General features: G+C 39.9%; 1 protein-coding gene across 2 annotated transcripts in view; it reads left to right on the forward strand.

The window, feature by feature from the left end:
* Nucleotides 1–27,314, forward strand: part of arhgap36 (Rho GTPase activating protein 36) — a 135,385-nt gene that overhangs the window by 93,194 nt on the left and 14,877 nt on the right. For both annotated transcript variants that reach the window (XM_048605259.1, XM_048605260.1), the window contains 4 exons: nucleotides 7,221–7,276; nucleotides 12,396–12,546; nucleotides 15,340–15,488; nucleotides 17,264–17,440. In XM_048605259.1, coding sequence (XP_048461216.1) covers nucleotides 7,221–7,276; nucleotides 12,396–12,546; nucleotides 15,340–15,488; nucleotides 17,264–17,440 — 533 coding nt within the window. The remainder of the gene's footprint in view (nucleotides 1–7,220; nucleotides 7,277–12,395; nucleotides 12,547–15,339; nucleotides 15,489–17,263; nucleotides 17,441–27,314) is intronic.

Genomic DNA, 27,314 nt, shown 5'->3' on the forward strand with positions numbered 1-27,314 from the left:
ACCGCAGATTTCAGTGCACGTCTCCGTCAGCCTTTCCCTTTACAAACTGCTTCATCAAAGTTCTCATCCAAGTCCGCTTGTTACAGTATGCACATGCAAACTTATTCTCCAGGGAACTAACATCCATATGTCTTAAATAAAAACCGAAAGAATTGTGGATGCTGTAAATTGGGAACAAAAACAAAGTTGCTGGAAAAGCACAGCAAATCTGGCAGCATCTGTGAAGGAAAAGAACAGAGTTAACGCATCGGGTCCGGTGACCCTTCCTCAGAATGGTTCCAAGGAAGGGTCACCGGACCTGAAACATTAACATTATTTTTACCTTCACAGATGCTGCCAGACTTGCTGAGCTTTTCCAGCAACTTTGTTTTTGATCCATACGTCTTCCTTGCCTTGATTTGCTGCAGGTTAATTGTTTCCTGAGACTCAATGTCTGCAGATCAAGTCCCCATGTTTCCCTCCAAAGTATTGCACGTTATTAGTTTCTGAGTAGTTGGCTATGAGTGCAAGATGAAGTGATGGTACAACATGACCAGTATTTTCTTTATCTTTATCTGTTTCCTTTGATACCACTGTCCAGCTGGCATTTCTTCAGTATCTGAAAGGAAAAAGCCATAGAAGTAGGTTAATGGTGAAGGAAAGGGGAAAACAAAATATGTGCTCACAGCAATTACAGCTTGTGGTGTAGTGGTAGGGACACTAAGCCAACTTGGGTTCAAGTCCCACCTACTCCAGAGGTGTGTAATAATATCTCTGAGCGGATTGATCAGAAAATATCTATAACAGAATGGGGATGAGAGGGAGGATCATTGGTTATGAGAATGCCTCATCAATCTTATCAGTTCTACTATTAACAATAGCCACATTCCTAGACACTCCAATTATGCACTCTTCATCAGAATAGAATCTGTGACAGTCCTCTGCTGGTAAACTGCAATGGCCTCCTGTTATGTAGTACCTTATCCTGCAAGGGGTTGGGGTAGAGGGGAGATGTCATACAATGATTTGGGGTAATAGTTGGCAGTGTGCTTTAGCTGTAAGAAAGGAGTGTGGTGAAGCTATGAATAGTACATATGAACAATGATTCATGGAAGGTCAATGGATGAGATATGGGGGTCTGGTGCTTTGAGCAGTGTCTCGGGTTAATTGCATAGATGTTAGAATGTGGCATTGCAGAAGTACTCACTTGTGTGATCTCTCATCTCCTTTCAACATTTATTGATGTTGTGCTGCTATTTTAATTGAAATGACCTGCATGGTGATCAGTTTCTCATACTTTCTCAAAAATTGTCTGGAGGATCTCCTGACCCCTTGTGGATGGAGGACCTACTTTCCTTTGTCCTTCTCCTGCTGCAAAGCCTCCAGCAATGCCTGGAGAACTTTAGTGCTTGTAGTGTGGCCTTTCCTAGCCCAGGTACTTAGAATATACAAGCAACAGTAGGCCATTCGGCCTTTCAATTCTGCTCCACCATTCAATATGCTCACGGTTAATCATCTAATTAAGTACTCTGTTCCAGCTTTCTCCCTATACTCTTTGATCCATTTAGCCCTAAGAACTATATCCAAACCCTTCTTGAAAACATTCAATATTTTGGCTTCAACCACTTTCTCTGGCAGAGAATTAGGCTTTACCACTTTCTGGGTGAAGAAATTTCTCCTCACATGCTTGTTGGCAAGTCATATTGCAGCTAAATAAAACTTTATTTAGGTCACATTTGGAGTATTGTATGCAGTTCTGGTCACCACATGATAGGAAGGATGAAGAGGCTTTGGAGATGGTGCAAAAGAGGTTTACCTCTTATTGCCTGGATTCGAGTGCATTAGCTATAAGGAGAGGTCAGGTAAATTTGGTTTGCTTTCTGTAGAGCATCGGAGGCTGAGGAGCAACCTGATAGAAGTATATAAAATTATGAGAGGCTTGAATAGAGTGGATAGCCAGAGTCTTTTTCCCAGTCAAACACTAAGAGGCACAGGTTAAAGTGAGAAGGGGAAAGTTTAAAGGTGATGTACAAGTAAAGATTTTATTTTAAACGCAGAGGATGGTCAGTGCCTGGAATGTGCTGCCAGGGGAGGGGGTATGAGCAGATATAATAGCAGTATTGATGAGGAATTTAGACAGACCTACGCACAGGGAATAGAGGAATATGGACCATGTGCAGGCAGATGTGATTAATTTACAATAGCATAATAGTTTGCGCAGACATAATGGGTTGTAGTGCTCGTTCCTATGTTGTACTGTTCTTTGTTCTAAATGCTGGTGAATATGTTCTTAACTGATCCAGTTTCTCATCATATGTCAGCCCAGTCATCCCAGGACTTGGGCAGTGAATTTTGACTACTTCAATCAAGAACTTACAAATTAGGAAAATTAGTAGGCTAGCTTTTAATTTCAGATTTTTATTCAGTCCAACTTTCACCATCTGCCAAAGTGGATTTCAAACCCATGACCCCAGACATTTGCTTGGTGTTCTGAGTTCTAATCCATTGTCATTACCATTACACCTTGCCCCCTCCCCTCATAACTGTACAGAGACTAAGATTGAGACTTCTCATATGACAGTATCATGATGTAAACTAGCTGTCATAAAAGTATAATGCCTTTCTCATATCTCTACAATAATAAAACCTCCTCCTTTTCTTCTTTGAAGAGAAAACCGGTTCTGATAGACATTTACAAGGGTGCATATTTGTACTTAATTTTTAAACAGACGTACAACACAACTAGATCTAGACCATGTATAATTATCATGACTTATCTGTGTATCTTCACTGTGTAGTGTGCTATTTGTAGTTGTGGATGGATGTTTACCATGCATCAAAGATATAAAGCTCCTCTCTGGTATGATACTTTCAGTATCAGACTCATCATCGTGTATAACGCATGATTGTTTATATACAACATAGATGTGTAATTTGTTTCATTGTAGGTTTTGATCATTGTAAACAACAAGGTTGTATGATTTGGGCTGGATACAACCTCATGGTCTTTCAATAAATCCATGTATTTTACAGCAAACTTGAATTCTAGTGCTATGTTCTGTTTCATATTGGGATAGCTGCTTAGTCCTGAAGAGGGGTAATACCTGAAATGTTGACTGCTCCTTTCCTCCAGATGCGGCCTGGCTTGCTGTGCTCTGTTTGTCTACCTTGGATTCCAGCATCTGCAGTTAATTTTTGTGTCTAGCTGCATGCATGTTGATCATACTGTTGAACCATTTTTACTTGGTCGTTAAATATGAACATTAGGCCCGAACCTGGATATAATGAATGGCTGTTAGGAAGATAACATTCACAGTTGTGAAAAGGTATTATCTTTATTCAGCCTTTGGTAACAACTTGCAGTCATCAGCTTCTAGGGCCTGCTTGCTGACACTGATTTCTAAGATCCACCTTCTGCCACCATGATGTGACCACGGTTCCTATGTGTTAGCCCACATTGTGTACACCATAGAGAATCAGATTCTTATTGATTCAGATTTCTGATATTTACTTCGTTAATTAACTATGTACATTTAATGAGATATCTAGACTTCATTGAACAGTCTAGCTTATATACTTGCTTGGATTACTATTATATTACATATATAGTTGACTAGCTGGCTGGTTGTTTGTCCAACTAACTGAAAGCTCATTAGCAGACTAGTTGTATGCTGCAGGGGAAGTAAGATAGAGGCTAGAGCATTACATGTTGTGACATCATATAGCAGTCTTTATAGGGAAAGTGCTTTAAGATCTGTGATACTGTGGCTACAAGACCAGGTCAGAGGCTAGGAATCCTACAATGCATAACTCGCCTCTTGACTCCCCACTGCATGTACACCATCAATAAGACACAAGTGAGGGGTTTCATGGAATAGTTTCCACTTGCCCAGATGAGTGCAGCTGCAATAGTACTCTAGAAGCTTGATATCATCGAAGACAAAGCAAACCAACTGATTAACACCACATCCACTCCACTACTGATGCTCAGTAGCTATAGCATGCACCATGTACAAGATGAATTTCATGAATCCACCAAGACTCCTTAGATCACACCTTGCAAACTCATGACTTCTACTATCTTAAATTGCCAGTGCAGCAGAACCATGGGGACATAATTACTTGTAACTACCTGTTCAAGCTACTCACCACCCTGACTTGGAAATATATCACTGTTTCTTCATTGTTGCTGAGTCAAAATCCTGGAACTCCCTCCCCGATGACAATGTGTGTACGCCTACACCAAATTAACTGCAGTGATTTACAAAGGCAGCTCATACCACATTCTCAAGAACAATAAGCAATGGCTAATAAATGCTGACCCAGCCAGCTAAGTTGTCAGCTATTTCTAAATGAGGTGAGATGACAGTGATAGCACTTGCCGTCAAGGCTGCATCCAACTGAGTCTGGCATCAAGGACCCCTAGCAAAACTGGTATAAGGCAGCAAACTCTGCTGATTAGAGGCATATCTGGCACACAGGAAGATGGCTGTGGTTGTTGGAGGTCACTCATCCCAGCTCCAGGATGACTCTGCAGAAGTTCTTCAGGGTAGTGTCCTAGGCCCAACCATTTCAGCTGCTTCATCAATGAACTTCTCTCCATCATAAATCAGAGTGGGGATGTTTGCTAAGGGTTGCACAATGCTCAGCACCATTCATGGCTCCTCAGATACTGAAGCAATCTATGTCCAGATGTGACAAGATCTGGACAATATCTAGGCTTACGCTGACAAGTAGCAAGAATAACATGCTACGCAATGACCATCACCAATAAGGCACAATCTAATCACTGCTCCTTGAAATTCAATGGTGTTACCATCACTGAATCCCCTACTATCAACATCCTGAAGGTTACCATTGCCTAGGAACTCAACTGGACTCATCATATAAAGACAGTGGTTACAATACCAGGCTAGGAATACTGCGGTGATTGACTCCTCTCCTGACTCCCCGAAGCCTATCCATCATTTACAAAGCCCAAGTCAGGAGTGTGATGGAATACTGTCCATTTGCAGCTGCAACAACACTCAAGAAGTTTGACACCATCCAGGACAAAACAGCCCACTTGATGGGCTCCACATCCACAAACATCCACTCCCTCCACCACCAACGCTCAGTAGCAGCAGTGTGTACCATCTACAAGATGCACTGCAGAAATTCACCCAAGATCCTTAGATTTCACCTTCCAACTCCACAGCCACTTCCATCTAGAAGGACAAGGGCAGCAGATACATGGGAATACCATCATCTTCAAGTTCCCCTCCAAGCCACTCACCATCGACTTGGAAATATATCGCCACTCCCTCACTGTTGCTGGATCAATATCCTGGAATTCCCTCCTTAAGGACATTGTGGATCAATCTACAGCTAGTGAATTGCAGTGGTTCAAGAAGGCAGCTCAACACCATCTTCTCAAGGGCAACTAGGCATGGTCAATACTTGCTGGCCAGCCAGTGATGCCCACATCCCATGAATGAATATAAACATTTTCAGAAAATTAGGGGAAAGTGGAGAAGTGATAAACTTATTTTACTCATTTGAAACAAGCATACAATGAACTTAATATCCAGAAAAATCTTGGGGAGAAATGTTGACTAGGAGAGTTTGTACCTGAAAGAGTTAACTGATATCATGAGGAAGTAAAGGATTGTATCTGAGAGGAATTATACAGCATCCAGTGTATGATTACCAGAATGTTTCAGAGGCTAACACTAATGTATACTTACTTTTTCATTGAGTCTGTCCTAAATCATAAGGTGTAACGTAACTAAATATTAGATACAATGTAATAAACCTTTACTGTTTATCAAGTTAAAGCCTGTCGTTTGTTGATGTTTTGCAGCAGCCTTCAACCTCACTGGTATCAGTAACTTAGGCTAACACCAATAAGGAGGATTGGTGGCAGCAAATCTACCCAGGGCATCCCATGTTGTTGGGGCTCATCATCTCATTATAGGACGTTGTCAACAGTGATTGTCTGAAGATGTAGTTTAGTCACACTGTATTTTACAATAATTCATCTGTGATCTGGTTTTCCATTTAATAATTCCCCAGATTTACTTTCCATAGCACCAGCGCTCATTTTGTAAGCTCTTATCAAGTTTAAATTGAAACTCTGTTTTTATATTTCTAGCTAGCTTTTACTTGTACTCTAATTTTTCCCAGCTCAGTATTATTTTAGTGTTTTTTTTAATATTTATTCTGGCTTCTAACTATCTTTGTATAATTATATTTATTTTCACAAGTTTGATACTAGCTTTAACATTTTTACTTAGCCATGGATGTTAGTTCCTCACCTTGGAATTTTACTTTTTCATTGAAATGTATAAATTGTCTGTATTCTGAAATAGCTCCTTAAATGTCTATTATTGCATCCTTAGTGACCCATTCTTTAACATAATTTGCTATCTCACTTTCACTATCACTGCTTACACATCCCCATAATTGTCCTCTTGGCACCACTTTTCTCATCTTTTCTCCCTGAAACTGACTGTAAAATTCAATCATACTGTAATTGCTGCTATATATGGATGCCTTCAACATGATGGCATTAATTAATCCTATCTTGTTGCGTAACATCTAGTATAGCTTGCTGTACCCAGACCATGCTGTTCTAAGAAACTATGCTGAAGACATTCTATGAATTCCTCATTTGGCTACCTTTGCCTGTCTTTTCCAATCTTTGTGTAGAGGCCTGGATAGTGCACTTCCAAATCGTAAGTAGGCATTTTACTGGCATGGGGTCCATGTAAATGAATAGCCTCCCAGTGACCCTACAACTTGTAGGAATTCTGATCCATGCACTCGGAGCTCAGAAAGATTTTCTATTTTAGTCTTTTCTTTTATTCTTCAAGACAATATTCAGGGATGATAGGTGTATAATGTAGTTTGGAATACCATTAGTATAACCTTTTTTTTGCTTTCTCTATTCTAATTCATTTTCTGCTGCCTTCTCCTTTTTCGCCTTTCTACTTTAATTTTTAAACAGCTAATGTTTGCTACTTACTTTATCATTTTACTTTTCTCATGTACAATTTAATTTTAAAATCGTTGTCTAATACCAGTTCAGTTTATTTCTTTTAAACCCAAAAGAGAGGCTTACAGGAAAGAAGAGGTTGGATACATGATTAATATTTTTGCAAGTCCTATGGAATATTAAGTACTGGCATCTTTTTATGATCATTTCCAAAGCTCACTAGTCAAAAGTTACATTATTTAAAATTTTCATTTATTTTCTTCAGGTCTTCAAACAGTTGGTATTTTCCGAGTTGGAAGCTCTAAGAAAAGAGTTCGACAGGTAAATAAGAAATTTAAAAATCATGAAATGCATTTCAGTTGAGATGAATGCCAGATAAAAGAAACAACTACTCTGTCTAAAACAAATTGATTTATTTACACGACTATGTATGTTTCCAAGGGATCTCTACAACAGCATTGAGGCTTAGAAGACTAGAAGTAATAGAGCAAATGAGAGGTCCAAAGGATCTCTCTGGAACAGTAGTCATCTGTGAAATTTTAAAGTTGAGTGAGAATTAAATGCTATATTCTGTGTGGAATGAAGTATTGAACTGGACAATTACAACAGAAATTTCACCAAGTGAAACAAGGTGCCAACAATGAATGAAGAAGTTAAGAGTTACAACAATCCTTCTACATTAATTAAAATAAAGGGCTTCAATTCAGAACTAAATATTCTCTTTGCTCCACCTTAGCTTCTCTGTCCAGAGTAACTAAACATCTGTTTCCCATGCAAACTGGGACAATCTCAAGTTGTTTTCTTTATTCTTTTGGGGGATTTAGGCATCAGTGGCAAGCCAACATTCTTTGCCCATGTTTAAATGCCCTTGAACTGACTTGCTGGCCCATGTCTGAGGACAGTTGAGAATTATCCATATTGCTGTGTCGGTCTTAAGTCACATGTAGGCCAGACCAAGTAGTGACAGCAGATTTATTTCCCTAAAGAACGTTAGTGAACCAGATGTACTTTTAGAACACACGGTCATTTCATAGTCACCATTATTGAGATTAGCTTCATATTCCAGGTTTATTAAATTAATTCAAAGTCCTGCCAGCTGCCATGCTGTAAGTTGAATCCATGTCACTACAGCATGAGTCTGCCTGACTAGTCCTGTGACATTATCAGCAGGCCATTACCTCCCCTTAGTTTTTCACAAAGTTTACTCTATGTGGCTCAAAAATCCACATTTTCAGTTCTGCTGAGGCCCCTCCCCGTTTCCCCATTCTTTATATTTAATTCAGCAAAAACAAAACTCCCTCATGCTGCATTGGACTTTAAGAATCAAGCCACCTTCACTTTGGACTTATTGTGCAGCCAGAAAAAGCTGGAATTTAGACCTAGGGGTTTTAACTACGTTGTTGTCACTGAAGCTCTGTTGCTGATGACACCTCTTCAATTTCATTGTAATAGCCAACCATTTGCCCAGTTCACCTAATATCATGTGGTGTTTCACTGAACTTACTGTTATTACTTTGGTCCCTAGTCCTCTTCTTTGGCAATCTCATTAGCTCCCACTGCAAAAATTACCCTCACTGATCCCTGTATATGTGGCTGCAAGGAACTGTCAATCACTTGGCAGGTTAGGATTATCCCTTCCTAGATTGGTTGTTCTCTAGAGTGGCAAGAGAGTTTGGTCATAGTAGTTAAATCAATTAATTTTCCACTAAATGTAGAATTATTTAGTTAACTGGGAAAATTGGTCATAAAAACAGACCAGTGGGACAGTTTGTAGCCCGAGTATCTACTGTTCATGTTACACCCATTACCATGTACAAATGCATAGTTGTAGAAATGAAATTCAATGATAATTGATAAATGCTCATAAGTGCAACATAATTGTATGGTAATATATTCTGTTTATGTTTGCAATTGTAATTGATGGGTGAATTGCTGACCATTATTTTGAGTTACTGATTTATAATTACTACTGTTTCAGTGCATATTGTTGCTTGTCCAAAAACAGAGAAGCACGCAATATGTAAAATTAAAATTTTCACAATTGAAGCAGTACTGAAATGATATCTTAAAAGCTTGGAGAGAGTTTCAGGTGGAAAGATATTGGGTTAGAATTAAATTGGTTGTCATTTCTCAGTGATCCATGGTCTACAGAATACAATTCCCAACTGTAGCTGGGAATATTCCAGAAGATGTCATCACATGACCTCTTACCGTCAACCCGCCTCCAGACTCCTGCCATTAATTACCAAAATGTCAATATTTGAGTTCCTACCTTCCCAAAGTTTGGTATATCCTATTTGGAACTTTTGTAAATCTGTAAATCACCCTGAAAGCATTGCATCATTGCAACATCTGCTTTGAAGTCACATGATTTCAGGATTTACATTTTTATCCAAAAAAGTCCAGATCACGTGTGGATCAGTATTTGTGCACAGAAGAACTGAGGTAAGAATGTGACTGTTTCCACCTTGACAGTACCAAGAGTGACGTATTGGAGTAGGTAGTAAAAGAAAAGGGAGCCATGTCATCACAGCATGCAGATACAGTTCCACTGGAGGCTTACTGACTCAAAGATTGAAAGATAAGGCCACCGGCACTGAAGACAGCAGTCGCAACCCCCAGTGATCTTCCAGCGGCTTCATGATTTCCTTTATTTGAGCGTTGAAGATCTAGTCCCCCTGCACCTCAGTAGAACCACCCTCTAAGAATGTTGCTGAAGCTTCAGAGCTGTCAGACCTCTAATTGGACCAGCAGCATCAGGAGCTCAGCTCATATAATTAGTTAACAGACACACTGCTGGCCAAATATTGGGCCTAGGAGGTGCTACTTCTCAGCAATGCAGGCTCTGAACCAGCTTGTTACCATGATGTTGTTCTCTTGTGATCCACAGTAAAACTCAGGCTTTGGTGTTATCGGTCTTAATTTTACTTTTACTGGTTTAAGTCTTTAGCTGCTTAGAATACTTTTAAAATTTATTTTGAAGTAATTTTCCACATTACATTTTCCATAGCATTTACAATCTTGACTAACCAGACTTCAATTTTTGAAGACAAATTGTAAAATTTCACAAATTTTTCCTCATAACTCAAACTAAGATCAGGGATCATCCTTGTGGATCTTTGTGCCTCTCTAGGACCTGAATGTCTCCCTGTGGCTCATTGACCAGAAGTGGACACAGTACTCCAGGTGTGGTTTGACCAGAGCACTGAGTAATTTACATTCAGTTACGTTAGATAATATTTAACTGGAGAAACAAGTTGCAAATAATTTCTCATTATCCAGGAAACACTTATTACGCCTTCACTAAGTGGCAGTTTACAGTGCTGGCATTCATTATGAAGGTCTACTGGTTTTTCCCCATCAACGTGTTCAAAGATGCCATTGCACACCTCTGGAGCTGGTTCGAGTTGAACCCAGGCATCCTAGTCCAGAGGTAGAGACACTACCACTGTGCCACAAGAGCCCTTAAGAGCTTTTTTTCTAACAGGTGACCAAGGAAATCCTATCATCTGCCACAGCTGATCACTCTCGATCACTGGCAGAATGTAATTTCACTGACATTGGGACTCATGACATGTTGGTATTATCCCTGCCTCTGGGCGAGGAGGCCAGAGTTCAAGTCCCACCTGCTCCAGAAGTGTGCAATGTATTCTCTGAACAGGTTAATTCGAAAATATCTGTAAATTCATTCATGGCTGGTATGGTACAGGGCTAGTGTAACTTCCTATGGGCCAGAAGGCCTAGGTACAAAATCCCACTTGCATCAAAGGTTGTCATATTATCTCAGCGGGTTAGTTAAAAATACCCGTAAATTCAATGATTCAAGGGTTCTTGTGGAGCAGTGGTAGTATCCCTACTTCTGGTCCAGGCATTTTGGTTCAAAGCCCATGTACCACTGACGAGTTGTAACAGATTGATTACAAATATCTAAATCATTGAAGAATGTGTTCCAACCAAAATACTGTAGAGAAAAGCTTAAAAATGTGGCAAGTATTTTGTTATTTGGATTATTTAAGAGGGGTAAGAACTATAACATCTTTAAGAGGAATACTTCCCAAAGTACTTCACAGGAGCATTGTAAAACAAAACTTAATACAGAGACACATAAGATTATTAGTTCAATTGACTAAATGTTTACTAAAAGAGATAAAGTGGAAAGTCTAAACTATGAGGAAAGATTGGATAGACTGTGGTTGCTTACCTTGGAGCAGCGCAGGTTGAGAGGGCACCTGAAAGATGTATACAAGATTGACGGGTGTAGATAGAGTGGATACGAAGGCTCAGTGGAGGGGTCATAGCCTTCTACCTCTTACTTTGAATCTAAGAGGAATATTTTCACCCAAAAGGTGGTGGGAGTCTGGAACTAGCTGTCTTAATGAATGGTTAAGTCAGAAGCTCACATAACTGTTGTCTCACAGTGCCAGGCACCCAGGTTCAATTCCAGCCATGGGTGACTGTGTGGAGTTTGCATGTTCTCCTCATGCTTGCGTGGCTTTCTGCCAGGTGCTCCTGTTTCTTCCCAAAGTCTGAAGAAATGTAGGTTAGGCGGATTGGCCATACTAAATTGCCCTGTAGTGTCCAGGAATGTGCAGGCTTGGTGGGTTAGACATGGTAAATGTGAGCTTACACAGTTAGCATGGGGTATCTATGATAACATTCAAGAGGTATTTAAATTGAGATGTGCTTAGATAGTCACTTACCTTTTATTGCCTCCAGACCCATAGGCCCAGAACTGAAAAATGGGATTAGTGCAGTCGGATCTTTGTTAACTGATGCAGGCACAATGGGCTGAATGTCTTCCTTCTGTGCTGTAAACATCTGTGAATTTCCTTGATCAAATCTAAAAGAATCAGCCTTATGGAATAAAATGCAACTAATTTGTGAACCAACATGTACCCAGTCAGTACAAATAAATATTATGGAGTGATGCAAACTGTGGATCAAAAATTTTGGTTCTCAGACTCCATTGAACAAGTGGATCTCAACTGAACGCTAATAGATTCATGAAAGGAAAACCAAGTGAACGATATTGACTGAAGGTAGGATCTGGTTCTGTAATTAACCCTCTGTAGGCAAATAGCCTGAAAACATCTAATAATGAGTTTTAGAAATTATAATAAATTGGGCAAGGCTTTAGAATGTGTGGTACTACCTTCAATAGAAATAAGGCAGTAGGGCATTATTGATTGAAGTGGGATATTGGGGAATGAAGATCAGGAAGAATATTGAAGTAGGTAAAATAAAGTTTTTAATTAGTGCTAATTTATTTACACCAGGATGTGAACATATTTCATGATGTTTAGCCTGACCTATTTGTGACTGACCAATGAGGTGACCTGTGAATGAATTGTTTAATAGAATTTGGCACACACATCTGTTTCAAATAAGTTTTTTTTGTGATGAATTGATGTACTATTGAAGGGAATATTTGTTGCTTCAGCTGCGAGATGAGTTTGATCAAGGTCTACACGTGGTTTTGGATGAAGAACACAGTGTCCATGACGTGGCAGCTTTACTTAAAGAGTTCTTACGGGACATGCCAGATCCTCTTCTTCCCAAGGAACTCTACTCAGCCTTCATCAACACCATGAGTAAGTGAGATCAAACTGTTTGAGTTTACAGCCATACTGACAGCAAATATACAGAATTAAATTTCTTTAATAACTTGGTAAGGGCTAGAAAACCTTCCCAGAAATGGCTAACAATACTAACAACTTGGCTCCAGCAACAACACTCTGAGCTTTGGCCTTTTACTGCTTTTAGTTTTCAATGTTTTGCACTTTCAAATGCATTTTGACCAGCTCCCATCTTTTTGTTAATTTGTTTCATAAACTTGACAAATCGGTGAGAAGTGTTGCCTCTGAACTTCATTTTTTGTTATTAATTTAATGGTCCTCTTACCAACTGCCCATATATCAGTTCTAAAGGATTGAATCATGTAGATGCAGGGACATCCCTATTGGTAAACAATAAGAAGGCAATTCCTTTATCCCAATTATTAGGACATTTTTGGAAAATAAACTCAACTAATGGTCTTTAAATTTTGATGCCGTCTTTCCCATTCTCCTTGATATTGTCAATGATAAACTGAAGACATAAATTGCTTTATTCATATTTCTTGGCATATTTGTGATATAAAATTTTGATGCTTGATTTGATTATTTTCCTTGAGTAATCCTTACCTTGTGAAAGAAAATGTAACCACCTATTCTATTACCATTTATGCAATTTTTTTTCCCCAAAAGACAATGCTTGAGGAAATCTAGCTAAAACTTCCAGTAAAGTTAAAAGATATTGATTCCCAATCTGGGTTTAGGGAGGGGTTCTACACAACCTATTAAGACCCTGTAAAATGGCTTTTAAAAATCTGGTATTCGAATCAAAGCCGCAGGTTTAAGGTATAGTTTGCGCTTCCCCACTACTTGACGAGTATAATATGTCTAGCAATCTGTAATTACATCTTTATATAATCCTGACCAATAGAGATGCTTTAATATATTAGCCTGTGTTTTATACTCAACCGACCTGTCATAGAAATTTTGTGAGCTACTCATAAAATGTTCTTGACATACTCAGCTGGAACTACCACCTGATATATTACTGCCCATCCCTTATTAGGTGATAGTTGAGGTTGTCTCATTTCCACATTAACACTTTGTCAATTCAGTAACAACTCTCAAGTATTGGAACTGATTCAGTTCCTGAATAGGCTATTTATATGGCTCTCTCAATTCACAACCTATCTGTTGCATTTCTATTAAACAAGATAGCCTAAACAAACCAGATTTATTCTCTTTACAGTCATCCTCTTCATTTAAGTTTTGAATAACAACTGAAATTCCAAGTAACCTCCCTCTTTAAAGTGGTTCTCTCTTCCTGTCTATTTCTATAAATATGCGATTTAGACAAAATACAGTCGGGAATATATCCAGGCTGTTCCTCCTGTAGCATTTCGGTATTTTTTTAACTTTCACCGGTTGGTCCAAAACACTTAAGAGTCCAATATTTTTGAAACCACCATAACTATCCCAAGATAACATCAATTCTTTATAAAGGGATTTGTTTCACTACTCTAATTACAACTTTCCATTTACCAAATCACTCTTTAATCCAACTCTATGTAATGGGACTGATTTGTGACCTTCACAAATAGCTGTAGTTAATGTTTCTTTCGTTCATTAGCCCCTCTGGAAGACTAATTGTATCATCAGCCAGAATCAATAACTGATTTGTTCTGATGGTTTTCAATACCTTTATTGATTTACTTCCTTTATGAGAAAAACCAGGACGCGATCTCCACTCGAAATAAAATAGTCAGATACTCCAACGGTCTGATTTTCTTGATTATCCTGTATCATCTATTCCTTCATTGCAGGTTCTGAGGGAACGTACTCCACCTACTGCTGCATTTTAATAGCCTTTTCATTTCCTGATTTCCCCCTTTTCAGAAGATACTTTAGGCCTTCCTATTGCTGAAACAGGTCTCCTGTGCAACTTCCAGCAAATGATTTTGGTACGTCCTGTCTTATTATAACATAAGCATATTATTGGACTGAAACTGATAGGTTTCCGAGGGATTTTGAAACTGCAATCCCTGTAATATACTGCACAACAGCTCTCCAGTGTTTATACCTAATACCTCCATATACTCACTTTGAAAGATTCATAGACTTTCTTAAACTCAGTGGCTTTTCATTCTGCCAAGAGCCCCTATATTGTTAATACCCCAGACACTCCAATAATACTTAGATGCCAGAATGAAACTTGGCTTGATAGACCATAAATGTAATCATATGCAAATTTCTGCAGTTACCAGATGGGATTTGTTCCATTGCTGCCTCTTCCCAAGACATACTTACACATGTTAACTCAATCATCTTTCTTCTCTGGCCTCAAATAAAATCTGAGGGATTTTTCCAATCTTCTATGCTTTGGCTGCTAAAGTAGGTTCAGGCCAGCTCTGCTGGACTGGAGACTTCCAAAACCAAACTATTCTTCTGCTGTTGTGGATATTTTCTTCTGAACGCAACCTACTTCTGGTCTCTACCCTCTCTTTCTGGAGGTGCTAAAAAATCAATCGCATAAATGCTCCGACAGTTCTCACAACATAGCTTATCTTGTCATTTAGTTCAAGTCACAGGCTTTCTTACTCACTACTAAAAGTAAAGTTTCTGTCCCTCTTGAAAAAGATGTCACGTTCACAGAATTGTGAACCACAAACGCATGAACCTCTATTAATATCTGCAAAGTTAGGATGTAAAATATTGTATTGTACACCCATCATCACAGTATCCAAATTGCTGATTTATGGTTTGATTAATAGAATGTCAACAAAAGATTCTGCTATATCACAATATCCTGAACTCATGTTTTATCTGGTGCAGCCATGAAGCAGAAAGACCAGCTCTCCATCCTCCAGCTGCTGATTTATCTGTTACCTCCGTGTAACTGTGACACATTACTCCGATTACTTGAGTTGCTGTCAAAGGTGGCGAGCCATGCTCACGACACGCTTGGAGAAGATGGGCAAGAGGTAATGATGACACCAATTTTGATACATCAGCAATTCAGAAAAATACAAATTAACAATCCCTTCTTTTGGTGTCTAATCTGATGACAATGAAATCAGATTAATTGCTCATTTCTCTGTTTACTGACTGTTAGATTTGGTTGCAGTGTGCATATCTGACTGCCATGCCTGTTTACCTAACAGTCAGTTAAAAGAGGTTGACTATACATAAAGCTTCTGATATTTCTTGGGTCTGGTGGGTGCACATTTTTGCCTGTCCTCATGCTTCAGACGCACTACATCCCCATTTTCCACTTTGAGCAGTACCTTGACCACACTCTCAAAAAACAGGCTGATTTGCAGAATAATTAATTCTACTAAAATTTTTCAGGCTTTACGTACCTTGTGGAAGCCAATACACCATCTCCCTCATTGAGCTTACTTGTTGCCGCTATTACCCTGAGTTCCATTCAAGACAATGAAGCAGAAACTGCTGGCTCTGCATTCTCCTCTAATAGGAGCAATTTTCCTCACTTAGAATTTTTTGGAGAATGACAAACAACATCAAGTGGGTCAGTACCAGTTTCTTGGGTGTTTTACTCAACATGGCTATAGTAGGAAAGCAATCAAATCCCTAAAGAATTTTAGGGATGTGCTATTTATTTGAGACATGGGATAAAGTGAAGAAAAATAAATTTAGATGCCATTCAGGTAGGAATGTATATGGGGCTGGGAAAGATCATAATGTCTGGCAGTGTAACATAATGACGTGTGTGATATACACACTTTGGAGATTTAGTCTTCTTTGAGTTTTTGAATGATATAATCGTAACTTTTATTTATCCTACAATTTTCTCTTGTTTCTTGACACTTGCTGGCAAATTTTGACTCATTGATCACTTAATGTCAATCAAGCAGGGTGACACTGCAAAAGATTTGAAGAATCAAGAAGAGTGATGGACACTGGAGAGATTACAATGTTAACTAGAGACTTATCTAGGACTGGATGTTGGACATGCTGTCTGACAGAGGCAGTGGAATGGTTCATAGAGGTGGTTAAAAGATACAGATGGGTGTTGTTCCCATGTCTCTATGTAATGTTGTCTTCAGGCTACATATATATATATATATATATAGAAGAGGAAGGATTAAGAGGTATCAACACAGGACTGAAGAAATGAAAGGAACGTTCATTATAGGGACTGTAAACAAAGAATGAGCTGTCAAGGTGAATTTTTATTTTCTCAAATGAACCAGTATTGGTGGAGACATGAGCCCAGAATGCTAGTTGGGTGATTAGCAGTTTACTGCAAATTGGGTCAACAGAGCAAAGTGTGAAGTCTTTTGACAAGATAACTTTGGAGAGCTCATCGTATGAGAAAAGATAGAATGAGACAGGGGTCACAGTTTAAAGATACAGGCTTCTATGTTGGATGATCAGCCATGACTCAAAAAGCAAATTTCAGACTGGTGCCAAGCAATTTTTCTTTGATTAAAGATGGAATTAATCCCTACGTAAGGCAAATAAACGTTGAATAAATTTGTGTGAATGAGCTGTATATTTATCTTGTGATTATTGTGAGGAAAGACAGTATAAAAAGATGTATGCATTCAATGTGGATCCAATTTTAGACCTTTATGTTCCAATACCAGGGTTTCTCTCACCAGAAATGGAAATTGTGAACTCGCTGTCCATTTTATTCTGTCTAATTTGTTCCAGTTGATGAATAATATTCTACCAGATTTCTATATAATAAATGTTGATCATGGAGAACGTGGATGTTTGTTTTTTTTTTAAGATGACTGGAAACAAAATGACTGTCGTCAATCTGGCTACCATCTTTGGCCCAAACCTCCTTTATAGGGAGATACTGTCTGACAAAGACTACAGTGTGCAGGCAGCTCAAGTGGAGGAAAGCTCTGCAATCATTGGGGTCATTCAAAAAATGATTGAGAACTACTCAACGCTATTTGCGGTAAGTATGGCATAACTTTACTATTTTTTCTGTGAATTTTTCTCCATATTCTACTTTCCTGAAAGCACTAAATAATTAGTGAGTAATATAGCTCCAAGATTTCAATGTCTATTTCAGTACTTTGCTCAAGTCTTTCAGCTTCAAGTATATTATGATCTTGTTGCCCATGTCTATTGTTAGAATAAATGCTGGGAGATTTAGAACACCAGGTCTGTGCTCCCTGTTTATTGCCCTGGTATTCCTCACAAACAGCAGAGGTGATGAAACTGCATGGGAATTGGAAGATGGACCTAAAAATACATTTATTCAACTAGAATAATAAAACATACAACTATGGATGCTGAAGATATGAAACAAAGACAGAAATTGCTGGAGAAACTCAGCAGGTCTGGCATAATCTGTGGGGGAGAAAGCAGAGTTAATGATTTGAGTCCAGTGACACTACATCAGATGGTTAGCAGCTAGGAAAAAGTGATATTTATGCTGAAGACAAGGTTGAGCAGGGGTGTTGGTGGAGACAAGTGAGCAGGGAGTTGGAGAGAGAGTCCAGAGAGAAATAGATATGAAAGGAATAGGCAGAAAAGGGAATTATTGATAGTAAGCCAGGACAGAAGAGAAGCTGAATAAGTGACGGTGGGAACTAGCAATGGGAGAGAATGTGCTAAAAGTGATTCATGTCATATGATAATAGGACTAAGAGTGGGTGAGATAGTGTTAGCTGTGCTTAAAGCAACTCGTCATCAGAGTGTGGGGGTGGGGGCTAAGAACACAGAACAGTCCAGCACAGTACAGGCCCTTCAGCCCACGATGTCGTGCCGCCCCACCATCCCACTAAGATCAATCTACCCTGCATAGCGTACACTCCACCATCCTCCACGTGCCGATCAGGAGTCACTCAAAAGTCTCCAAGGTATGCAACTCCACTGCCAGCAGCGCATTCCACACGCCCACCATCCCCCATGTAAAGAACCCACCTCTGACATCTCCCCTACACCCTCCCCCAATCATCCCAAAACCATGCCCCCTCGCGACAGCCACCTCCGCCCTGGGAAGAAGTCTCCAACCATCCACTCCATCTACGCCTCCCATCATTCTGCACACCTCCACCAAACAACCCCCCATCCCCCTTCGCCCCACTGCGAAAAGCCCCAGCTTTTATAATGAACAAGATAATGAACAAAGAAGGAAGGAATCATGCTGTAAAGTTATTGAACTTGATGTTCAGTGCTAGGAGCTGCAGGGAAGGCCCAAGCGGAATATAAGATGTTGATTGTCAAGCTTGCACTGAGGCTCGAAGGAACACTACAGCAGGCCTGTGACAGAAATGGGAACACAGTGGTGTGTTATAGTGGCAGGCAACTGGCAGCTCAGGATCATTTTTACGGACAGTATGTAGGTGTTCTGCAAAACGGTCACCCAGTCTGCGTTTCATCTCCCCAAATGAGCCGAATGGCCTACTTCTACACTGTAAGGATTCTATGATTTTATCTAGAGGATACCATGTTGTGAGCAGTGAATATGGTAAACCAGAATGAGCGAATTGCAGGTAAATCTTTGCTTCACCTGGAAGGTGTGTCTGGGCACGTGGATGGTGAGGGGGGAAGAAGTATAAATGGGCAGGTATTATACCTTCTGTGATTGCAGGGGAAGGTGTTCTGGGAGTGTGAGGAGATGTCAGAAGTGGAAAAGGAGTTTTTATGTGTGTCCCAGAGGGAACGGTTCCTGTAGAATGCTGCCAAGAGAGGGGAAGGGAATGTGCATTTGGTCGTGACATCTTATTAGAGGTAACGGACATGTAGCTATGATCCTTTACATGTGGAAGCTGGTGGGGTGGCTATCATTGACAACATTCTGCAGGGACTGTTTCCTCTGGGACAGTTCTCCCAGATTTCTCACCATAGACCATGTATTTGAGGGCCCTGTAAGATTCCAGACATAGATTCCCTCATAGAAGGCTGTAATATATTCCTATATCTTAATTGTATTTCATCCTTATGTGACTTCCATGTCTATTTGTTGTGGTTACTGAGTGACTTGGCTTCAGAGCTGCAAGGATCGAGGTGGTGGGTGAGGTTTGCATTTGATTGGTAGTGGGCTAAAATAGGTTGTGGGGGAGCTAGAGTTGGCATTGAGGTAGGAAGGTGGCATGGGGAGTGGGTGGACGGGGTGTTGGGGTATGACGGGTGAGGAATAGAGGACCTAAAGTCTAATTAAACACCTGGGAGAAGTCCCAGAAAACCGAGGCAGCTCTTTTAAATTGCCTGCCTCAGCACTGACTCACCTCTGTGGCTGCGTGCATAGCAGACTGGATTCTATCCCTTTCCACTCCCTCCTCCTTCCCAGAATGGAGATCATGCCAAATGCCAAATTTTCTTCTGAATCACACATAACTAGCATGATACTAGCCTCAGGAGTGAAAATCTCAGTCAAAAACTTTGTAAGTCAAATGCAATAATGTTTGACTTGATCAAATATCTTACAATAAGACCATTAGCAATATATCCAATCAGGCCTGGTGCCCTTATGGAGCAGTGCTTTCATTATACAAGGCTTCCTGAATTGTCAATGTAACCAGTGAAATCCTGCATCTTAAAGGGTTTGAACAAAAATAACCAGTATGGAATATCATTCTTGCTTCATTGAAGGCAGGGGCACAATCCCCACCTGCAGTTACATCCTTATGAAAAGAGCATAATTCAGTTTGAATTCTCCAAGAAATACAATACATGGTGAGCACCTGTGCTCTATACAGGAAAAACAAACCTACCTGGTATGTGTTTTGGTATAAATCAGATCATAATTGATTAATTCAAGCTGACCACAGATGCATTCCCATGTTATTACAAAGTTCAAACAGAAGACTCCAAATTGTCAAGTTCCCAGATGAGTGTAGACGAATTGTCCACTCCTTTTTATTCTCCTGCCCTCTCTGTTGGACACAAGTGTAATTTTACTGTTCTCCCAAGTAAAGGTGAACTTACATTTTTAAAAGATACAAATTAACCCAATCTTCTTGAATTAACAGAAGAAAGAGTTTATTAGTTACTAAATGTGAGAAGAGATAATAATGCAACTTGCACACATACAAATTAGAATAAGTAAGGAATCTAAATAAAGCTGAGTTAACACAAGGTGAATGTGTCAGTCTCTAGGTTGTTTGTGAAGAGTAGATGGTAGAATTTTGCAGCTGTTAAAGTGAACGTTCCGATTGCAATGAGTTTGGCAGCTGCACGGTTGATTTTGAAATTATTGGCATTGTAAGTTGATTGAAATTTTTTTGCACTAGTTCCTTTTGACAGTGAATGCCTGACAGCTTTCAGAGTAAGCAAATATTTTTCCCTTTCTTCATGAGCAGGGCACGGATGTTGATGTCTGCTCTCAAAACTGTGAACCTCCCAGTATACTAGACCACGTACCAAAATGACAGACCATAAGACATAGGAGCAGAATTAGACCATTCGACCCATTGAGACTGCTCTGCTATTTAATCATATTTCTCAATCCTATTCTTCTGCCTTCTGTCTATAATCCTTGCTAATCGAGAATCTATCTCTGTCTTAAATGCACTCAATGACTTGGCCTCCACAGACTGACTTATTCTCTGCCCGACATCCCGACAGCTGCTAGGGGGGCTGTACATAACTCCCATCAGGTTCTGTTTTCCTTTCTGGTTCCTCAATTCTACCCACACAGATCTTATGCCTTCCAACCCTGTATCACTTCTTTCTATTGATTTAATTTCATTTCTTACTAAACAAGGCAGTCCCGCACCCTATACCCATCCTTTCGCTAGGGTATTTAGTTCTTAGCCCTAATGCCCTAGCAGCCAAGTCTCTGTGATACCCACAACATTGTACTCAACAATTTCAATCTGAACTACTAGCTCATTTACCTTTTCTCATATATTGCATGCATTTAAGTATAACATCCTCATTCCCCTTCTCCTCGTTATTCCCTTATCTTCTATACCTGAAGCTAGATCCTTGACCCTTTCCATACACACTAACCGTTCTGGAAACTTAAACTATTTTAGTTTAATGTGGGGGAAGAGCTCAGGAGAGGTTATTAAAGTCCTTGTGACCACCCCGTTTAGCCTTTCCACTAGGATCCTAGTCCCAGACCAGTTCAGGTGGAACCTGTTCTGATGGTACAGTTCCCATAGGTCTACTACTGATGCCAGTTCCCACACAAATCTTTTAGCCACATGTTTACTTCCCCAATCTTATGTCTTTGTCAATTTGTATGTGGCTCAGGTATTAATTCAGGGATTAGAACCTTTGAGGCCCTACTTTTTTTCCCAAATTTTATTTGTAATTCCTGACATTCCCCGAACAGGATCTCTTTGCTATGATGTTGGTGCCAATGTGGATCACAAAAACTAGAGCCTCACCCTCCTTCTCCAGGATCTTTTGCAAGCCATCTCAAGATGTTCTTCGTCTTGGTACCATTCAATGTGGGACTCTCAATTCTGCTCACAAAGAATGCTATCTGTCTCCCTAATTATAGAATCCTACCACTAAACAAAATATGAGCCCATTGGTTTTACAGGCAAATTATTGCCCTGGATAGAGGATTGGCTAACTAGCAAAAAACGCAAAGAATGGGGATAAAAGGGTCTTTATCAGGATGGCAGCTGGTGACTAGTAGAGTTCTACAGGGGTCAGTGTTAGGCCCACACTATTTATGTTATGCATTAATGATCTCAATGAAGGAACTAACAGCATTTGTTGCTAAGGAAGCAAGGAAACTGCAGAAGGACTTGACATGCGCGGAGAGCGGGCGGAGAAGGAACAGATAAAATACGAAGTGGCAAAGTATGAGGTTATGCATTTTGAAAGGTAGAATAGATGTGAGATTATTTTCTAAATGAGGAAAGGCTCCAGAAATCTGAAGCACAATGGGCCTTGGGAATCCGAGTTGAGGATTCTCAAGGTTAACATGCAGGTTGAGTTGACAATTTGCAAAGTGAAATGAATACTACCATTGCATTTAAGAGGGCTAGAATACAAAAGTAGAGGTGTAGAAGCTGTAGAAGGCTCTGGTCAGACTGCATTTGGAATATTGATAGCAGTTTTGATCTTTCACTGAAGGAAGGATGAGCTGGCCTTGCATAGGATATTTATAAGAATGATCCTGGGAATGAAGGGCTTGTCATTTGAGGAATGGTTGAGGATTCTGGGTCTGTGAATCTGGTTAAATGGAGTTTAGAAGGATGGGGTTGACTATCTCTTTAAAAATTACAGAATGATGACGGCTGGATAGAGTGGACGTAAAGGTGTTTCCACTGGTAGATGAAACTAGGACCAGAGTGAAGGGACAACTGTTTAGAACTGAAATAAGGAGGATTTTCTTCAGTCAGAAGGTGGTGAATCTGTAGAACTCAGCTGTAGCAATAAGTTATTGGATGTATTTAACACATAGTTAGCTAGGTTCTTGTTTAGTGAGGGGAAATAAATGTTAATAGGAGAAGGCAGGAGAATAGGGATGAGAAACATATCAGCCATGATTGGACTATGGTGCAGACTCGATGGGTCAAATGGCCTAGTTCTGCTCCTATATCTTGTGGTCATCTTTCTGATTCTGTCTGGAATCAGATGGAGAATGCAGGAAAATGTGAGTGGTGACAAATACCACCACCTGACTTTGATTTCCCATCCTTCTACTCCTGCCAGGAGTCCACTGCCCTCATCCTCCCACTCACCACACACAAATGCAGCAGGGGCAAACCTGGTTCACTGATGGATTTCTGTCTTATTAGGCCAAATTATAGCCCCTTCCCCATTGCCCCAGAAAGAGGGAGTAATATGTGATGTTTGCCATTGACACGGCCTTGTAGCAAAGTCCCTCCACCAGTTATCTACTGAAATGTTGGATACTGGTCAAGACCCTTAATGGGAAATGCATTTCAATCTTCAGGATAAATTTGCCCTTTTGAAGATGCTCACTAGCAGCATCAGATTATTCTCTTTGCATGAGTAAATTTTCTCTTGATAGGGCAATCCCACTGGGGATCTATGGTATATCTCTCATGACCTCCTAATTACACCAATTAGATCATGCTCTGCCACAAACTGATGAAGTGACACAGTCTCTTCTCTCTGATACCAGGAACATATAACCACCCTCACACACATTCCTGACAGAGAATTAACAGTTGGGTGAGATCCTGGCTGTATTCTAGCCAAAATCAGCAATTTCAGCAAAGCAGAGAGGAAGTTTTTCCCAGCCTATATATAGAAAATACTCAAGAAGCAGACTCTTCTGGATTGCAAAGCCCTGGAGGGGGATAAGGTTCCTGTATAGTCCAATGTTGGTTCTTCAATTTCATTCATCTGAATGTCACAATGTGTCTTTCATTGCCACGTGATATACCCATTTGCCAAGATTTTCCTCTTAGTGTTTACATGGAAATTCCGGCATTATCACAAACATTTCCCTCAGTTGTTTTATCTTCATCTGTTACTTCTGTTTTCATATGGGAAATGGAAAAATATTTCCAACATCTGGAGGGATCGACATAATTTATTGTAACTCTTTCCAGCCTTTTCAGAGTAATGAAACACAAAGCACCAAGTGTCAGCTTTACTGATGTCTCAACGGACTAACACAATATTTGTCATGGCACTGAAGCATACGGACCAGGAAAATGCAGACATGAATCGTAGTCTACAGTGGAAAAATAGATTTTTGCTCCGGATGGACATCCAAGATCATCAGTATGAGTGTGTGTCTTCCACACGCATGTGAATAAATCAATAAAATTCCTCAGGATCCCATTATGATACCAGTATCATGCTATAATTTTAAAATAAAAATTTGCACTGATATAGCAACTTTAACAGGGAAAAAAAATCCAAATATCATAGTGACAGTCAACCATAATTACCAGGCAGGACAAAGGAGGAGGTGTTAACGAAGACACCCAGGAAATGTTATTGAGAGTTTCAGCAGCAATTACAACAAATGGGACAGAAATGGGCAGAAAATGTTATAGGGGTGGAATTGGATTTTCTCCACCGATGCTGCCAGACCTGCTGAGCTTTTCCCGACAAGTTTTGTTCTTGTTTCTGATTTCTGGCATCTGCAGTTCTTTGCACTCTTTTTAAATCACCAGCAGTATTCTGGATGAGTTGATTTTTGAAAAGGCAGGAGAGAAAGGGGCCTGTCAGGAGTTAATGAGAATGGCTAAGTACACAAATGGGAAAGGCACAAATGAGGATTTTAACAGCAGATGGACTGAGGTAAGGATAAAAGTTAGCAATTTAATGAAGGTAAATGTAAGCAGTCTTTGTGATGGGGACTACGTTGGTTAGAAGGTATACTCAGGATCCAATAGGTGCATCAGAAACTCATCTGTAATTCTAGAAATGAAGTCCAGAGTATTTTAATTCCACAGATTTATATAAAATCTGATGTCTGACTTCTCACTTGTTTTAACTGGGAAGAACCAGAAACTAGGGTAGTATGGATCGGATGTAATTGATGGAATCAATTTTTGGGTCATTGCAATTGAAAGTGAGGAGCAGTATTTCAGCAGAGATCTGACCAAGTATCCTCCTCCTCATCATCAAGACCCTCATCCAATTTCGCCTCTACGTCATCGTCCATTTCTGCCTCATTCACTATAATTGCTGCTGAAACTCTCATTAAAATTTCCTTCAACTCAACGTTGGGGAGATTGAAACACTGTCTTCAGTCCAAGCTACATACTTCAATCCCTAGCCATGAACTTAATCCATCTCCTTGCAGCTGACTAAAGCCAAACAGTTCCACATCATTACTAAGACGTTTTTGTCCACCACTCAGTAACATGTCTGACTCCAGCCTAGCCATGGGTTATTTGTTACTGAAATCCTCATCCTTCATTACCTCTATATCTGAGTATTCCAATGTTCTTCTGGCTGCATTCTCCATTATTCACTACCACACAACTACAAATTGCCTTGGGACACATTAGGAAATTAAAAGGAGCTAACTAAATTATATTTGTTGTTATGGAATAAATATGATTTTTAAAAAAGGATAAAAACTTATCTTTGACACTTTTCTGTCCCACATCTCCTCTGTCACCGGGTTAAGCTGGCAAGAAACACATTTTGAATGGAAATGAGCAGCCAGGTCTTCACAGTGGAACTCACCACCACAGAAGGCTGTGGAGACCAAGTCACTAAACAAGGGAGCACCATCTGCAAGTTCCGCACCACGCCTTTCACCATCTTGACTTTAAAATACATCACTGTTCCTTCAGTGTCACTGCTTCAAAATCCTGGCACACCCTCATTAAAAGCATTGTGGGTGTACCTACAGCAAATGGATTGCAGTCCAAGAAAGCAGTTCAACATGACCTTCTCAAGGGCAACTAGTGATGGACAATAAATGCTGGCTCAGACAGTGTCACCCACATCCCACAAATCTGAAAAAAAGAGATGTTAAGGAAAGAACTAGATAGAGTTTTAGAGGCTAAAATGTGTCAAGGAGTACAGGAGTTGGCATGATGATGGTGTTGAGATAAAGGATAAGCCATGATTATGCTGAAAGAAGGAGCAGACCTGGTGGGCAAAATAGCTTAGGCCTTCTCCTATTTTCAATTCTTCTTTGTTTCTGTGATTTGAAATTAACTGTTTGGGAATTCAGTCTTGCTTTGTATCAGAATCATGCCATAAGTTAATCGTTACAGGCCAAATTGATATAAACAAAAGAAATGAAGCTGATGTTAATTTGTTTCTTGGGGTAATTTTAGATTTTAACTTTGCAATTTGTTTACAAAATTTTCATACTTTTAAAAAACAAATACATTTTTTTTGATTTTATGTACCACATGGAAAAGAGGATAAATTGAGGCCTTTTACATGGATGCTTAAGGGGCTCAACCAGTGGCAACTGGGGAAGATTGCCCAGCAAACCTTGGCAGATTTGCCAATGGCCTACAATGTGTGGTTGAGCTGGTGGTGAGGTGTTTCTTGTTTATAGCAATTTGGTGCATGGTGTTATAGCTGACATCAGCAAAAGGTAGGGCCGTGCAGGAAGCAGCCTGCTCTTGATTCGGACTTCTCTCTCCCATCCCCATCAATTGACAAACAAACAGTTTCTCTCTACAATTCTAGTCCTGCCACTCTCACCTCAAGGAATCCATGACAGGCTCCTGCTGTAGGCCCACTTTGAAATATGAAATGGCAGATGCAAAGTAGTATGGATGAATAGGATGTTATCCAGTTCAGCAAAACAAAAAGGAAGACCGATTATTATCTGGCTCTAAATTGAGACAGTGGAATGTGCACTAAGATCTGGTGTCCTTGTACACCAGTCACTGGAGTTAAACATATAGATGCAGCAAGCAGTAATGAAGGCAAGTGGTATGTTGACCTTCATACTGAGTGGATTCAAGAACAAGAACAATGATGTCTTGCTGAAATTATACAGGGCCTTCATGAGACCACACCTGGAATATTGTGTGCTGTTTCAGTCTCCGTATCTAAGGATGGATGTTCTTGCTATACAGGGAGTGCAGTAAATGTTTACCAGATTGATTCCTAAATGACAAGACTGACATATGAGGAGAGTTTGAGCAACATGGCATTACATTTGCTGGAGTTCAGCAGAATGAGGGATGATCCATAGAAACAGATAAAACTCTAAGAGGATTAGCCAGGATAGATGCATGAAGAATGTTCCTGATGGTGGGGGAATCCAACAAGGGTTCACATTCAAAGGACACAGCATTTCAGAACTGAGGTGAGGAGAAATTTCTTCATCACCCAAGAGTGGTGAGCCTGTGGAATTCAAAACCACAGAAAGCAGCTAAGGACAAAACATTGTATGATTTCAAGAAGGAATTAGATATGACGCCAAAAGAATCAAAGGATATGAGGGGGGG

This window comes from Rhincodon typus, chromosome 14 (genome assembly GCF_021869965.1).
Source record: "Rhincodon typus isolate 14 chromosome 14, sRhiTyp1.1, whole genome shotgun sequence".
NCBI lineage: Eukaryota > Metazoa > Chordata > Chondrichthyes > Orectolobiformes > Rhincodontidae > Rhincodon > Rhincodon typus.